The sequence below is a fragment of the Felis catus genome, chromosome A2 (assembly GCF_018350175.1).
Source record: "Felis catus isolate Fca126 chromosome A2, F.catus_Fca126_mat1.0, whole genome shotgun sequence".
NCBI classification, from domain to species: Eukaryota; Metazoa; Chordata; class Mammalia; order Carnivora; family Felidae; genus Felis; species Felis catus.
In genome coordinates, this window is record NC_058369.1 from 114,191,559 (window position 1) to 114,207,018 (window position 15,460).

The 15,460-nt window shown below is 41.6% G+C and overlaps 1 protein-coding gene across 14 annotated transcripts in view; it reads left to right on the top strand.

The window, feature by feature from the left end:
• DNAH11 (dynein axonemal heavy chain 11) overlaps positions 1-15,460 on the top strand; it is a 372,548-nt gene that overhangs the window by 223,584 nt on the left and 133,504 nt on the right. For 13 of the 14 annotated variants that reach the window (XM_045052477.1, XM_045052478.1, XM_045052472.1 and 10 more), the window contains one exon: positions 8,290-8,451. In XM_045052477.1, coding sequence (XP_044908412.1) covers positions 8,290-8,451 — 162 coding nt within the window. Of the gene's footprint in view, positions 1-8,289; positions 8,452-10,243; positions 12,168-15,460 lie in introns of those variants that run through there. The other variant, XM_045052484.1, reaches the window with a different exon arrangement.

Consider the following 15,460-nt stretch of genomic DNA (forward strand, 5'->3'; position numbering starts at 1 on the left):
GCATTTTGAAGAACATGTTGATGTTTTCCAAAACATTCTGCTTACCTTTGGGTGTGGGGTTTGCCAGCACAATACAAGGTTTGTTCCTGCACCTGCACGTGTGTGTGCACTCAGCACCCAGGGTCAACAGAAACACCGTCGGCCATTCTAGCAGAGCAGCACAGACCATAAGCCGCAAACTGCATGATGTGGTTCAAACATGGGTCCAATCAGTAGATAATTAGGCATCCGATTGCCTGTTTGAAAAAAAAAAAACAGAACACTGTTATACGAGGCTGTGGGGGCTGCCTACTGGTCTGCAAAGTAGTGTGTGGGCATTTCAGGTCCTGGCATCAAGTAGGGCAGCTGTGATGAGTGAATACGCTCCTCCTGCACATGAGAATACATAGTAGGGAGTAGATAGTATATAGTAGGGCATAGACCGCCTACTGTCTTCACTCCCCAGGAATGGATTTGCTCCTTGCTCTTTCCTTCTTTAACTTTTCTTAATGTTTATATATTTTTTGAGAGAGAGAGAGACACATAGCACGAGCAGGGGAGGCAGAGAGAGGGAGACACAGAATCTGAAACAGGCTCCAGGCTCTGAGCTGTCAGCACAGAGCCCAATGCGGGGCTCGAACCCACAAACGGCGAGATCGTGACCTAAGCTGAAGTCGGACGCTTAACCCACTGAGCCACCCAGGGGCCCCGCTCCTTGCTCTTTATTGAGATTCCATGTACAATTTCTTTCTGAATTGAAGAGTTTTGTTTTTTGAAAAAAAAAGAAGTAAAATTTCCCAGTGTAAGATACTACCTCTTATAAAAATTGGCACTGACCAATAGTCACAAGTAAAAGGTGTGCGAATGATTTCACTGTGTGTTATCTAAAAAGAAAACAAAGCATAAAAATGTATTGCATGTGTGTATGTTGAAGATGCTTTTGGATTTCGTGAAGGTAATTGAAATTAAAAGGTTATTGGGTAGGGGCTGATAGAGGGATAATATAAGGATGATAAAATGGTACTGAAACATTCAAACAAGGGAAGAGTTTGTATGCTAAACTTCCGTTCCTAAGAGAATTTTCTCAGTAAGATTCAGATCTTATCATTCTTGAAAAATGCTTAGACTTTTGAGGATAAATGCAAACATAAGTTATGGATAAAAGCTTCTGAAGTAAATATGTGGGAGGGTTACTTCTATCTGACAAAATATCAACTGGAAAAAAAATGCAGAGTGATGGTAGCAATTCATACTTCCATTACAAGAGGAAATGGACTGAGTCCTGTTAGTGATATACAAATAAGTATGTACTTACAATGGGATCTTACCCAAAAGAAATTGAAATGTATTACAAAGCACAATGGAAAATGGGTTATTGCAAATGAGTCATAACACCTGTGTAGGGGGAAGAAAGGGATAGAAAATTCTATGGTATGGATTCCAAAAGCAGGTTTCTGACGTCCAAATGTTAGAGCTGTAGGAAATACGTAGATGGTGATTTCAAGGTTTGATTTTTACTTGTGGGAATTTGCTTTTAGAAAAGAACACAGCTGTCTGAGGCATTTTTGACTTTATTTTCTTAGTTGACTTTTCTTTCAGTCCACTGCTGGGAACTAACTTCAGCCGGTTTGGTCATTTGCGTTGTCAGGGACTCTTTGGGAGGAGGTATATATTTCAGTGACCTTCAGTACTTACAGGTACATGACACCTGTTCCAGGGTGGGGGGCTCTTGTCCCCCACTATCCCAACTCAAGGTGTGTTTTAAGGAAAGGAAGTCTCAGACTGACCTCAGATACACATAGAGTTTATGTGTAGCACATAACTTAAAACAGGTCTTAAAGTTTTAAAAACCAGCTCTGTAAGCTTATTGCAGTCTTAGCTCTTTTCTTTTAGGAAACTGAATAGCTCTTACTAGAAGGATTCTTCGGGGGCCGTTGGGGCAATATTCTCATGGTAGGATTCAGCTGGAATCACATAAAAAGAATCTTTCTGTAAACTGTTTACCATAGGGCTGGTCAAAATCAAAGTCCAAAAAGCCAGTAGTATAATTGCTGGAATACTTCAGTATCTAGATTTTCCTCTTTTGTTCGTACAGCAGTGGAGATGGAAGTATAATATTTTTATTTTCCTCAGATATCTTGAATACTACTCATTTCAGCAGTAAAACAGTCAACTCCAAAGGTACCTACCTGGGTGGCTCAGTCTGTTAAATACCTGACTCTTTTTTTTTTTTTTTTTTTTTTTTTTGAGCGTCCAGCTGTTAATATCAGCTCAGGTCATGATCTCATGGTTTGTGAGTTTGAGCCCTGCCTCAGGCTCCGTGCTGTCACCGAAGACCCTGCTTGGGATTCTTTCTCTCTCTGCCTCTCCCCTGCACTCACTTGCACTCTCACTCTCTCAAATAAATAAAATCAAATCCAGTATTCATGATGTCAGCTAATCAACCATTTATGTTGATGAAAGAACTTAGCTGAGAGTTCAGGTAGCTGACTTTGCAGTGTGGGTTTCCCTCATGTGAAATGTTGCTTCTGCATCCCTAGCCTCTATAGTTTCCATTGGACTACATTAGATACTAACCAGTGGCCCGAATACATAAAATGAGTATCCACATGCATATCATACTAGATGGAAGTTTTTTCAAAGGTAAGTTATATACAACCAGATGGCTTCATTGGTGAATTCTACCAACTATTTAAATAGTAAATAGTTTCACCTCACACCTCGTAGAATGGCTGTTAACAGAAATATGAGAAGTCACAATTGCTGGTGATGATGCATACACTTGGCAGGAACGTAAACTGGTACGGCCACTATGGAAAACAGTAAGGAGATTGCTCCAGAAATTAAAATAGTAGATTGGGGCACCAGGGTGGCTCAGTGAGCGTCCGACTTCGGCTCAGGTCATGATCTCACAGTTTGTGGGTTCGAGCCCCGTGTCTGCCTCTGTGCGGACCGCTCAGAGCCTGGAACCTGCTTCGGATCCTGTGTCTCTTTCTCTCTCTGCCCCTCCCCCACTTGTGCTCTGTCTCTGTGTCTCAGAAGTAAATAAATGTAAAAAAAATTTTTTTAACTTAAAAATAGTAGTACTATATGATCTAGAAATCCCACTTCTAGTATAGCTAAAGGAATCAAAACCATTATCTTAAAGAGATACCTGTACTTCTATGTTAACAGCGGCATTATTGACAATAGCCAAGGTATAGAAGTAACCTAAGTGTCCGTCAGTGGACAAATGGATCAAGAAATGTGAGATATGCACACACCCGGACACAAATAGAATTTTCAGGAAAATGGGCATCCTGTCATTTGCGACAACGTGGATTAAACTTGAAGGCATTGCGCTAAGTGAAATAAGCCAGGCAGAGGAACAGAAAAGCTGCATGGTATCACTTACACGCAGAATATTGCCAATGGGTACGGGAAATAAGGAGCAATTGGTAAAAGGGCATAACGTTTCAATTATTAGATGAATAAGATCTCAGGACCTAACATGTAATATGGTAACTACAGTTGAAAGCACCATGTTGTATCATTTAAATTTACTAAGAGAGTAGAACTTAAATGTTCTCAACAACACTGACCACAAAAGATAAAAATATGGGGTGATGGTTGTGCTAACTGACTCAGTGGCGGGAATCCTTTGACCATGTCTATGTGTATAAAATCGCCACACTTTGCACTTTCAGTGTCTTAGAATTTTGTCACTTATACCTCAGTAAACCCCAAAAAGTGAATTATAGATAAGCTAACACCCTGTTTTCACTTATCTGTGTTTTTATTACTTAAAAACCCTTTGCTGTATTAATCTCAGGAAATTAAGGGAAATATAATGGGAAAATTATCAGGATGACTCCCCCCTCCCCCCGCCATAGTAATGTACCTTGAGGCAATAACTTGAGTTGATTCCACCTTACCTGTAAAGGTGTGGAGAGTATTTCTTTTTTTTAAGTAGCACAGCATGTCATGGATTGGAAGAATAAATATTGTCAAAATGTCAATACTACCCAAAGCTATCTACACATTCAATGCAATCCCAATCAAAATTGCACCAGCATTCTTCTCGAAACTAGAACAAACAATCCTAAAATTCATATGGAACCACAAAAGACCCCGAATAGCGAAAGTAATTTTGAAGAAGAAGACCAAAGCAGGAGGCATCACAATCCCAGACTTTAGCCTCTACTACAAAGCTGTCATCACCAAGACAGCATGGTATTGGCACAAAAACAGACACATAGACCAATAGAATAGAATAGAAACCCCAGAACTAGACCCACAAACGTATGGCCCACTAATCTTTGACAAAGCAGGAAAGAACATCCAATGGAAAAAAGACAGTGTCTTTAACAGATGGTGCTGGGAGAACTGGACAGCAACATGCAGAAGATTGAAACTAGACCACTTTCTCACACCATTCACAAAAATAAACTCAAAATGGATAAAGGACCTGAATGTGAGACAGGAAACCATCAAAACCCTAGAGGAGAAAGCAGGAAAAGACCTCTCTGACCTCAGCCGTAGCAATCTCTTACTTGACACGTCTTCAAAGGCAAGGGAATTAAAAGCAAAAATGAACTACTGGGACCTTATGAAGATAAAAAGCTTCTGCACAGCAAAGGAAACAGCCAACAAAACTAAAAGGCAACCAACGGAATGGGAAAAGATATTTGCAAATGACATATGGGACAAAGGGCTAGTATCCAAAATCTATAAAGAGCTCACCAAACTCCACACCCGAAAAACAAATAACCCAGTGAAGAAATGGGCAGAAAACATGAATAGACACTTCTCTAAAGAAGACATCCGGATGGCCAACAGGCACATGAAAAGATGCTCAACATCGCTCCTCATCAGGGAAATGCAAATCAAAACCACACTCAGATATCACTTCTCACCAGTCAGAGTGGCCAAAATGAACAAATCAGGAGACTATAGATGCTGGAGAGGATGTGGAGAAACGGGAACCCTCTTGCACTGTTGGTGGGAATGCAAATTGGAGCAGCCACTCTGGAAAACAGTGTGGAGGTTCTTCAGAAAATTAAAAATAGACCTATCCTATGACCCAGCAATAGCACTGCTAGGAATTTACCTAAGGGATACAGGAGTGCTGATGCATAGGGGCACTTGTACCCCAATGTTTATAGCAGCACTCTCAACAATAGCCAAATTATGGAAAGAGCCTAAATGTCCATCAACTGATGAATGGATAAAGAAATGGTGGTTTATATACACAATGGAGTACTACGTGGCAATGAGAAAGAATGAAATATGGCCCTTTGTAGCAACGTGGATGGAACTGGAGAGTGTGATGCTAAGTGAAACAAGCCATACAGAGAAAGACAGATACCATATGGTTTCACTCTTATGTGGATCCTGAGAAACTTCACAGAAACCCATGGGGGAGGGGAAGGAAAAAAAAAAAGAGGTTAGAGTGGAAGAGAGCCAAAGCATAAGCATTTTGGCATAAGCCAAAGCATTATCTATTAAAAACTGAGAACAAACTGAGGGTTGATGGGGGGTGGGAGGGAGGGGAGGGTGGGTGATGGGTATTGAGGAGGGCACCTTTTGGGATGAGCACTGGGTGTTGTATGGAAACCAATTTGACAATAAACTTCATATATTGAAAAAAAAATAAAATGAAAAAAAAAAGTAGCACAGCATGGAGTTTATGGAGCACCATTCATGCTTGAGCAACTGTGAGGAAGACTTTCATAAATATCGGTATGTTTCCCTGGTGCCCCTGGGAGGTAACTGTGATTTCTCCTTTTTTGGAGATGAGGACAATACAGCATGATTAAGAAACGTGCCCATAGTCACATCCCATATGAGCAGCTGGCAGAGTTGACCTCCATTCCATGCTCATAATCAAAACACGTGGAGACCATTTTAGAGAAAAGAATAGAACAACCGCCAGTTTCCAGACATGAGCAGGGACTTGCGGACACCTCTCACGCGGGACTACTACCCACGAAAGCTGGAGAGCAGGAGGGATTCTGTGCTATATTTCTCGCAAAACTAGAAGTGACTGGGTAATGAATTGGGTCAACAGCGACAGTGCCCGAGGTTGGTGTGGTACTGCCCTTTCCCTTCTTCGAAAGCACTGATAACCAAGCATATTTCTGTAAATTAGTTCCCAAGGTTTGTTTCAGATGGTAGAATTTAGCTTACTCGTGATTATCTAATTTCTTTAAAATTCTCTGTGTCCAGACAGAGGCATACTTATATTCCATGTGTTTTACCAATTGCAAAAGCACTGAAAATGTAAGCATTTTATTTAAATATTCCCTTAGAAATGTTGAAACTATTAGGTTATACCTGCAGGTGTCGGAGTCACCTGGGGGCCTTGTTGAAAACAGCTTGCCAAAGCCCATCCAGAGTCTAATGCCTTAGGTATAGAATGGGTCCAAGAATTTGCCTTTCTAACCAGCTCCTAACAATCCTTTTGAGAAGCACTGATGTCCTGCCAACCACCTTCCATGTAAAATGTAGCTGGTGTTATGGAGATCCTTATTTCAACCATAATAAATAGCATAGGGAAAAATGTCTTCAGCTGTAAAATTGTAGAAAAGAAAAATAATTCTTTAAATGAGGATTCTCTATTATCTTCCAATAAATAATGAAGGTATATCATTATATTAACTCAAAATATTTTTTCCCGAGACTGAGCACACAGGGTTCCAGTACTTTGTTTTGTCACAAACTGTGAAGACCTGGTAATACACCCATAACGGGAGAAATTCAGTAAGTGTGTAAAAGGGATGGAGATATTTCAGATCTCAAAGGAGCCTTTGTTTTTCCTTTGCCTTTGCTATAACTGTTAATAAATGAAGCTCCTAAAATTGCCAGGAATAAGAGATAGGTTGGGTGTGGAAATCGAATATTTCTTTGTGTCCTAGATGTTCAAGTATGGGGAAAAAAGACGGCAGGTAGGAGAAACCTAAGAACGGTGACATAAGTGAAAATTATGCATTGTAACTGAAGTCCCGTTCACTCAGCACACGCAGTATTAGAGCAGTTACTTCATTTGTAACTAGGCTCTTGTGTATAATGAATAAATGATCAGTCAGCTTATGCATTGTTAAACGTTTTACATACCAGAAGTTATCCATCATGAGTTTTTCAAGAGCCACAGTATGTAAAATAAACATAGTAAAGACACCCGTTAAGTAAGATACTGTATGGCTTCCTGTATGCTAGAGATTTTTGTGATGTGAATTTTTGAAATGCTCTACCAAAAAAATCCTATCATTTGAAAAATGATTGCATTAGTTGCTTGACCTCAGAGTGTTAGATATTGAGTTGAGCGAGCTGTAAGCTTTGTTTTCTATCAAGTCCATACCATTTCTCGAGAAGAGGAAACCAGGACTATCATTCTCAGACCTTACCCCAGCTGGCATCACTACTCTGGTGCCTCAGGTCCACAGGAACTCAGGAGAAGAGGGAGTGGTTGAAAGAAATGCTCTCTGTACGCCTTCTTTGTGCCAAGCCCTTCACACGGGGCATCTCATGTGGGAGCCCTGTCACACTCAGAGATGCCCAGAAGGGACAGTCAAACCCACCTGACTCCTGAGGTCCTTTCTACCCCCTCCCTGAGCTGTGGCCATGATCCCAGCCAAACTCAGACCCTAGTGCCAGATCAAATCCCTCTGTCACTACAGAGAATATGGAAACGTATTCACATAGACATTAATTCTTAAATCATTGAATACCTAAATAGAGCTTTAGATTTAAACCAGAAACTTAAAAGTGTCTCATCAGGAGCATGTATAAACTGAATTTTTTACTCCTTTAAAAATGTGAAGAATGAAACTGGGTATATCTATTTTAAATGGGAAAAAAGTAAACCTTCAATATGATACAAATTGTTTTTAAGTAAATTACAAAGTATGATTGAATCTGATGAATTACAGAATGGAAGGAGACAGAAAATGAAGGTATTGGTGTTACTTTATCTTGGTGATTTGGTTTGGGTATTTATTTGTTTTTCTGTGGCTATAATGTTACTTGTGTAACAGAAAAGAATACATTTCTCACTATTAATGATAATTACCAAAAATGTTTAAAAGGAGAGGGACCCGTTTTAAGGAAAGTGCATAGCAGCGTTTCTGTATATTCGCTGGAGCAGCCACTGGGGGCAGGTTTATTCTTTGATTAGCAAGGAGGTTAATGTCGCTTTCCACTCTGTAGTGCTTTAGCATAGTTTAATGTCATGCTTGGCTGCGCTCCTTGCTTTCATTGTCTAGGATTGCAATGTAATTCTTTGCTCACTCATCACCCTCCTCTTTCTTCCCTGCCCCCATGTCTCCACAGATCATTCTGTGTTTCTCTCCCGTTGGTCACACGCTAAGAGGGAGAGCTCGGAAGTTCCCAGCCATAGTTAACTGCACGGCTATTGACTGGTTTCATGCGTGGCCGCAGGAAGCTCTGGTCTCAGTCAGCAGGCGGTTCATTGAGGAAACGAAGGGAATTGAGGTAATGCCATGTCAACCTCTGAATCTGTGTCTCTCACGCACACACATACACACACACACACACACACACATTCACTCACTCACCGACCAGAAGTCCTCAATAAAGAAGTAATTTCCAAAATACACCTCCTATAGAAAAGTTAAGCCTTTTGTTTAAGATGGTAAAATCGTCTTTCTTAGTTTACGTTCTATGGAATATGGTGATTGACCTCTTTGTATCAGGTTGAGAGGTCTGTGCACACATGTGTGCACATGGCACACGAGTGTGTTCTTACTTAGACTGACTCACCAGAAAGCCAGGATCATTTGTTCCTTGAATCATAATAGGGTTTGCTGAACATGAATCCTTCAAATACACAGATAAAAACCCAAACAGAAAAGTAGCCACCCATAGTCATGCAATGCTTGATCTTAACAAAGTAAGGCAATTAATTGTTGATTTTTCTCATTACGTTAATAATGGGTGAAAAATCAGCACCATGAATTCTGTAGTCACTGAGTCAGATAATGTATCTGTTTCTTTGTCTTAGGGGTTTATGTTTTATAAATTATGTTTAAATTATGTTTGTCATTTGACCGTAATGAAATTTGCACATCCTATTACATTTTTAAATGGTTGCATGAAACTAAAAAACAAACAAAAAGCACTTCAAGTGTACTTCCCAATTCAGAGGGAAAAAGGTATCATTTACACTTTCTAGAAATTTTTGATATCTAGTGCCTTTCTGATTAGATAGTTTGGAAGGGTGGTAATTGTGAACATTGCCCATGGAGGCTTGTCTTCTGATTCCACTGAGTGGTAGGGCTAGAATATCTCAGAACCAAAAATAGAATCGGGGCTATGTAAGAGATGATGTCTGTTCCCACTTGAAGCTTTATTAGAAACAGACACATCCCACTGTGGCCTCCCTTACTCCTAAGAGCCTGTCACTTTTCCAAAGAGCCCTTTCCCATTTTGTTGAATTCTCTATCTTTTGATGGCCCGATGGTTGCAAACCTGGACATATTTACATATTTAATTATTTGTATGCAGCTAGTGTTACTGCTTCTTATTTTTATACATAGCTTTATTGTAATACAGTTTATTGCCTTTTCTAAAATGTCCGTTAATCTACTTAAGTGCCGGGAGTGTCAAGGAAGACCTGTCACACAGCATCAAAAACATGCCTATGACAGGGGCGCTTGGGCGGCTTTGTCAGCTGAGCGGCTACCTTCAGCTCAAGGTCATGGTCTCACAGTTGGTGGGTTCGAGCCCCACATCAGGCTTTCTGCTGTCAGCACGGGGCCACTTCAGATCCTCTGTCCCCCTTTCTCTCTGCCCCTGCTCCACTCATTCACTGCCTCTCTCAAAAATAAACTGAAAACATTTTTTAAAAAAAGATACATATGATAAAGCCTTTATAACATTCAAATACTCCCTCTCTCCTTTTCTCACACTTAAAACATTTCTGTAAATAAATGGAAAAAATGATCTCTTCTGTTTCACTCTTTTTTCCAAATCCAGAAAGTGTTTTCTGTTGCCTGTCTCTTCCCTCACCCTTAATGTTGAATGCACTTACCTGGACCTTTAAAACAACAGCAACTGGCTTTCTGGGTAAAGACTGAATAATAGTAATGTATCGTTGGATTTTTTTGTAAGTATATTTATTTTGAGAGAGAGTGAGTGAGGAGAGGGGCAAAGAGAGAGGGAGAGAGAATATCCCACACAGGCTCCATACTGTTAGCACAGAGCCTGACACAAGGCTCGAACCCACAAACCCTGAGCTCATGACCTGAGCCTAAACCAAGAGTCAGATGCTTAACCCACTGAGCCACCCAGGCAGGGACCCCTGTAGTTTGATTTTTTTTAAGTGATTTTCACTTTTTTCCATTGTTCAGGAGGCCTTGCGTAGCACTAAGAACATGTAAGAACATTTGGGGAAATTTATGTAAATTTGTTCTCATGAATAGGTAAGTGGAACGGTAGACACTCCCAGGAGTGGTTACTTTGTCTGCAACACTGCTTGCACCATTTACAGTGTTTTCCTGAAGAGTCAAAAGAACCCCCATTTAATGGACATGAGCACTAGCACTAGATAAAGTCTGCCAGAAATATTTTGTACTTTGAAACCTGAAAAACCATCAAACATGACAAATAATAGTGACACTTGTTAACCCACCAAAATCTCAAGCTCTTGCTAGGCTGACTGCATTACTCAAATTAGGTAGGGCATTGTTCGGTCTAATAATTATAAGAAGGGTTCAAAAATACCAATTTATTAGAGAATCAGTATGTACCTTGGTAGCAAAATTCTGTTTTATACGCTTCATTTTATCACACTGGTTCGCTAAAGAAAAGACCAGTGCACTTCATTTCTTAATATTAATTTCCCAAATGGAAGGAACCCAAAGCTAGTAACTTGGTTTAACTTAACGTTTGGCACTGTGCTTTTTTTTTTTAAGTTCCTTGCCCTCGCTCCCGTGATGCAAGCCTTCTCCTACAAGGTTAGGAGCCACTTCAAAAACAGTTACTGCTGAAGGAGCTCTGATACGCCAGTGACCATTGACATCTGCTGGATGAGGCAGGATTTGCATCATTTTAAGTGCAGAGGGCTCCTGGCAGGTGCTGAGCTCTGTCTCGTGGTATCATGACGCCTCCTATAGGATGCTGCTTGTCAAGGAGGAATTTTAAAAGCACTTAACCATTTCTGTTGCGCTGAATTATGCCTAAAAACAGATCAGCTGGATGATTTCATTTCAGTTGCGTGTGCCTGTTTAACTTTGCCACCTTCCCAATTTGCTGCTTAGGAGCAGTAATTATAATTCAGAATGCACGTGTCTGTCTTCTTCTAAAAATGTGTGGTGCCTTTTCTGCAGAGGTCAAAAATAGCTTTTAAGGTTTTTGAATGGGCACTGATTTGCTCATTTTCTTAGTTTTGATTTTCATCATTAAGACTGAAAGGTATCAGCATAATTTAGGTGCTTCTTAATTATTGACTTTATTTGCTGAGTATATGATAGTTATCCAAGGTGACCCCTCCAGCCACAGAGAAAGGATTCATTAAAGGCAAGCGGGTTTTTTTGTGGGTTGACGTAGACTTTTCAGTATGTACACGCTTAGCACCCAGGGGTATCGGCTGCCTGCATCTAAGTAAAGGGTTGTGCTGCCTTCCTGCTACCTGGTATTGAGCTAAACCACAGCTGTCAGACAACCAAAATAGTTTGGTCCTTAAGTATCACCGGGTGTTTATCCGCAGGCTTTGTGTCAACATACACTCCTCACTCCTCAGGTTTGGAAGTGCAGATGAGGAAGGACATGGTGCGAGGAGGGAGAGAGGGAAAGACGCGCTGGGTATCCCGGGAGACTGGGTTGCACACGCTGTGAGGAGGCAGTTGGGAGGCGTCCTTACCCAAAAGTCCGTGGGTCACAGTTAGGAACCGTCAAGAAACAAGGCGGGAGAAACAGGTGTTACAAGATGAGTACTGTTGTTGGTTTTTGAGTCAAAGTGAATAAAGACATACTTGAGAACTGGGCCTGAGGAAAGCAGAAACTATTGACTGGAAATGAAAAGATGAGCACTGTCACTGAGGAGGAGTGAGACTTGCATCCGGAGGGGTCTCCATTCTCGGAAAGATCAGAGCAAGATGAAGGAGCCCATCCTTTCCGGGCATAGTGGCCGACTGGCAGGTTAAAATTCTCCGTCCTTTTGACGTGATACAACTGAATAATTCCGTAAGGTCAGTACCATCAGCTTTTTCAGGGAAATGACTTCATTCCACCCACCTCCCACCTCTTCAGTTCAGAACTTGTCACAGTGTCTGGTAACAGAAGAATGGTATATTTTACTACCATTTGCCAATCTGATCGTGGAAAATGTCCGCTCAAAGAGGAACGTTACTTTACCGCTATATGTGAAGACTGGCTTCTTCGTTGGTTCTTGGGTTCCTTTTTAAAACAGTAGGGGACAGCACGAAGAGTAGCAAACAACATTTTGTTAGTGATAGGTATGTTAGCAGTGATTTTTTTTTACTGACTTTTAGCACATTTGTTTTCTTTGAAATATAAATGAGGATTGTTCAATACAAATTTAAAAGTTGAAAGCCTCGTGCAGTAGAAATTCAATGAGTTTGGGGGAAATCTCCTCCTGAGGAGTACTGAAGTCATTTTAAAAGATGAAGACAGAAGCAGAGGCAGTCAAAATTATCCTGAATCTGCCTAAGTCTCTAACTGGCTTAAGCCTCTATTCAGACAGATGAGAAAAGGCCCACGCGGTTGTTAACATCCTTCCGCGTTCTTCAACCTGCTTCTCCTTTGTGCATGCGCACCAGTACACTATTCATCATGCATTTCTTTCTCTGTGCACGTTAATCGATTTAAGAACAGAACTGCAAAAACTGGTAGAATGCCACTTTCCAGAGTTTTTGCAGTTAGGGAAACTTTGGGAATCCCTCTACCTCAAAAGTGGGGTCCACTTATTATAGCTGCCCTAGAATCCGGTCATGCTGGTAAGCATGGCTCCCTCCAAGCTATAGTTCTGTGGCTTTCCCGTAGTGCTGGCCTTCCCAGAACCAGCTACGTCATCTGCCTTGGCTGCTCCCTCTGGGAGGCTTGGCTGGGCCCTGTTTGACCTCCTCACCCCCCGTCACAGTCCTCAGTTGTTTCTGTGTTTTCATGTTGTGTTAGGGAGCCACTGACACTACCTTTTCATTGCCGAGAAACTCTTCTTGCAGATTGCTGGCTTAGGCTGGACCTGGCCTTGCCCTTGGCCTTGGAAATTAGCCCCTAAAATTAGAGATAAAAATTTAAAAACACGACCAAAGAAACAACAAAATGTATTCGCCAGGCAAAGTGAAAAAACAAAAAAAAATGAGACACTAGTGTGTGATTTAGAAAACTGTTGGGCGCTGCGTTTAACACTTGGGGCTGCTCTGTCAGGTGGAAGTAATCTTAGGAGGACCAACACTGGTGCCCTGTCACCATCACCAGTGGCAGATGTACCCACCACCGCTGCTCACCACCCTTCTAAGCAGGGAGCCCGGGCTTCCCCATGGCACAGGTGAGGGGATGCAGGCCATCGCGCAAGATCACTCCGCAGGTAAGGGCACCCTCAGCACTTTGATGCCAGAACCCCACAGTCTTAAATCCTGCTCTGGACTATTGCAGAAATGTTTGGCTATTCTGAAAAAGGAATCCAGGGAAAGGAAGAAAAGCAGACTAAAAAGGAGTGCCACAAGTCTAAGCTCTGATTTTGTGGGCAGGAGGCAGTACAGGGAGCGCCCTCATTTGTCCCGTTGTACAGAACTGGAAATCTAACCCACGTCGTAGGATTCGAACCCGGCGTCCCTGGCTGCCTCCAGAATCTTTTTTCTCAGAGGGAATCAGCACCATGAGGAGCTCAGGAGAGGTGTTCAAATGCAGTACTGCTCGTTTTATATATGATTAAATTTTATTTAATAAACCAATTTTACAGCCCCCGTATCTAATTAGTTTCTATTAACTGCCCCCAAAGGAGCTAAAAAGTACAAACAATAGACTTTAAAACCCAGCAGTTTGGAATCATTAAAAAAAATAACAGATATTAACTACGTACTTTTTTTGTATCTCACCTATGTTTCAATAAAGCTGTAAAAAATTAACATAGAAATAACTTCAGAGGAAAACTTTCATGGTGGATGGTAGTAATGACATCACATGTGACAAAATGATCCCAAGGTTAACTTAAAAAAGTTGCCTCCTTTTCACCTCCATTCTCTTTTGTCCCTTCTCCTCCCTTTCCTTGAAGGCGATGCTCTTGAAAGTTGCTCTTGAATTTAAAAGTACAGACCAGTATAATCTTGGGACCAGCTGGTCTGGGGAAGGTATAACATTCTTAGGATATTTGATTTGGCGTGGCCTCCGGTGTTGGTTTTCGTTTGACTCGTGCTATACATCATTTTCAGCAACAGGGACCTACTGGGCATTTGCTCCAAGAGTCGGGTGGTGGGGGGTACTTGGTGTGGCAGTGGCTGCTACGGCATGACAACCGTAGCTGCAAGGAGCAGATACATCTCTGCATTCACAGTGAGCCAGCTGAGAGAGTAAAAAATAAACTTCTGTCTAAATGTGAGGAAAAAGCAGTTTCCTGTGTGTATTTGATGCTGCGTTGGATACAGCGTTGTTTTCCAGGGCATCTTAGTGGAGAAACCCTGGTTTTAGAAACCATTTGATACTGGCAGTTTGCTTATTTGTATTTTTGCTTTTCCTATGATGGGCTGCTAAGTGACTAGAGAATGGGATCAGCTGGTTTTCATTAGGGGCCAAATGTAACAGGAGTGATAGTCTTCACTTGGGTCTCTGAAAACGAAAAATACGCACTGCATTGCCTTTTCTGCAGCCGCATCGGCAGCCATGTCCTCCCTGCACTCCCCACCCCCCCCCCCCAAAAAAAAAGAAAACTGGAGATAAATGAATGGCAGAATAAATAATTTATGCTAATGAAATTACTGCAATTAGTAGTTCTACAATGACCCTTTTAAAAGCCACAGCTGTTAATGTCAGGAAGTGCTGTCACTACTGACCTTATCATAAGAGAAAGTGACAAATTGAGAATGCAGGGAAGACCAGTCATCAAAGAGGTCTGTTCTGGAACGATTAGAGTTTTCTGAAAAACAGTGTGAATTACAACCAGCTGCTCCCTGGCTCTGCAAGTCTCCCATGCTGTGCCATTTTGTTAAGCCCGATAACAATAGTTATTTTGCCCCATTGAGACAAGTTGTCTCGGGCCACTTCCAGCTCTACCGGAAACCACTTCTTCCATCGCAGATTTACAAATGAAACTGTTGTCAGAGAGAGCTTTTCAGGGCAGCCTAGGAGCCTCCTCATAAGGATCATGGTTGGGCAGAGGCCAGGTCCTCCCCCGCAACCCACACCCCACGTGAGGAGGTCGGACTTGGCCAGGGAAGGATTTACACTGTAAAAGACATGTGCTCACTTTTAGTTCATTCAAACAAGATAGGACAGGGATGAATTTTCTCTCCGTGTTTATTTTGCA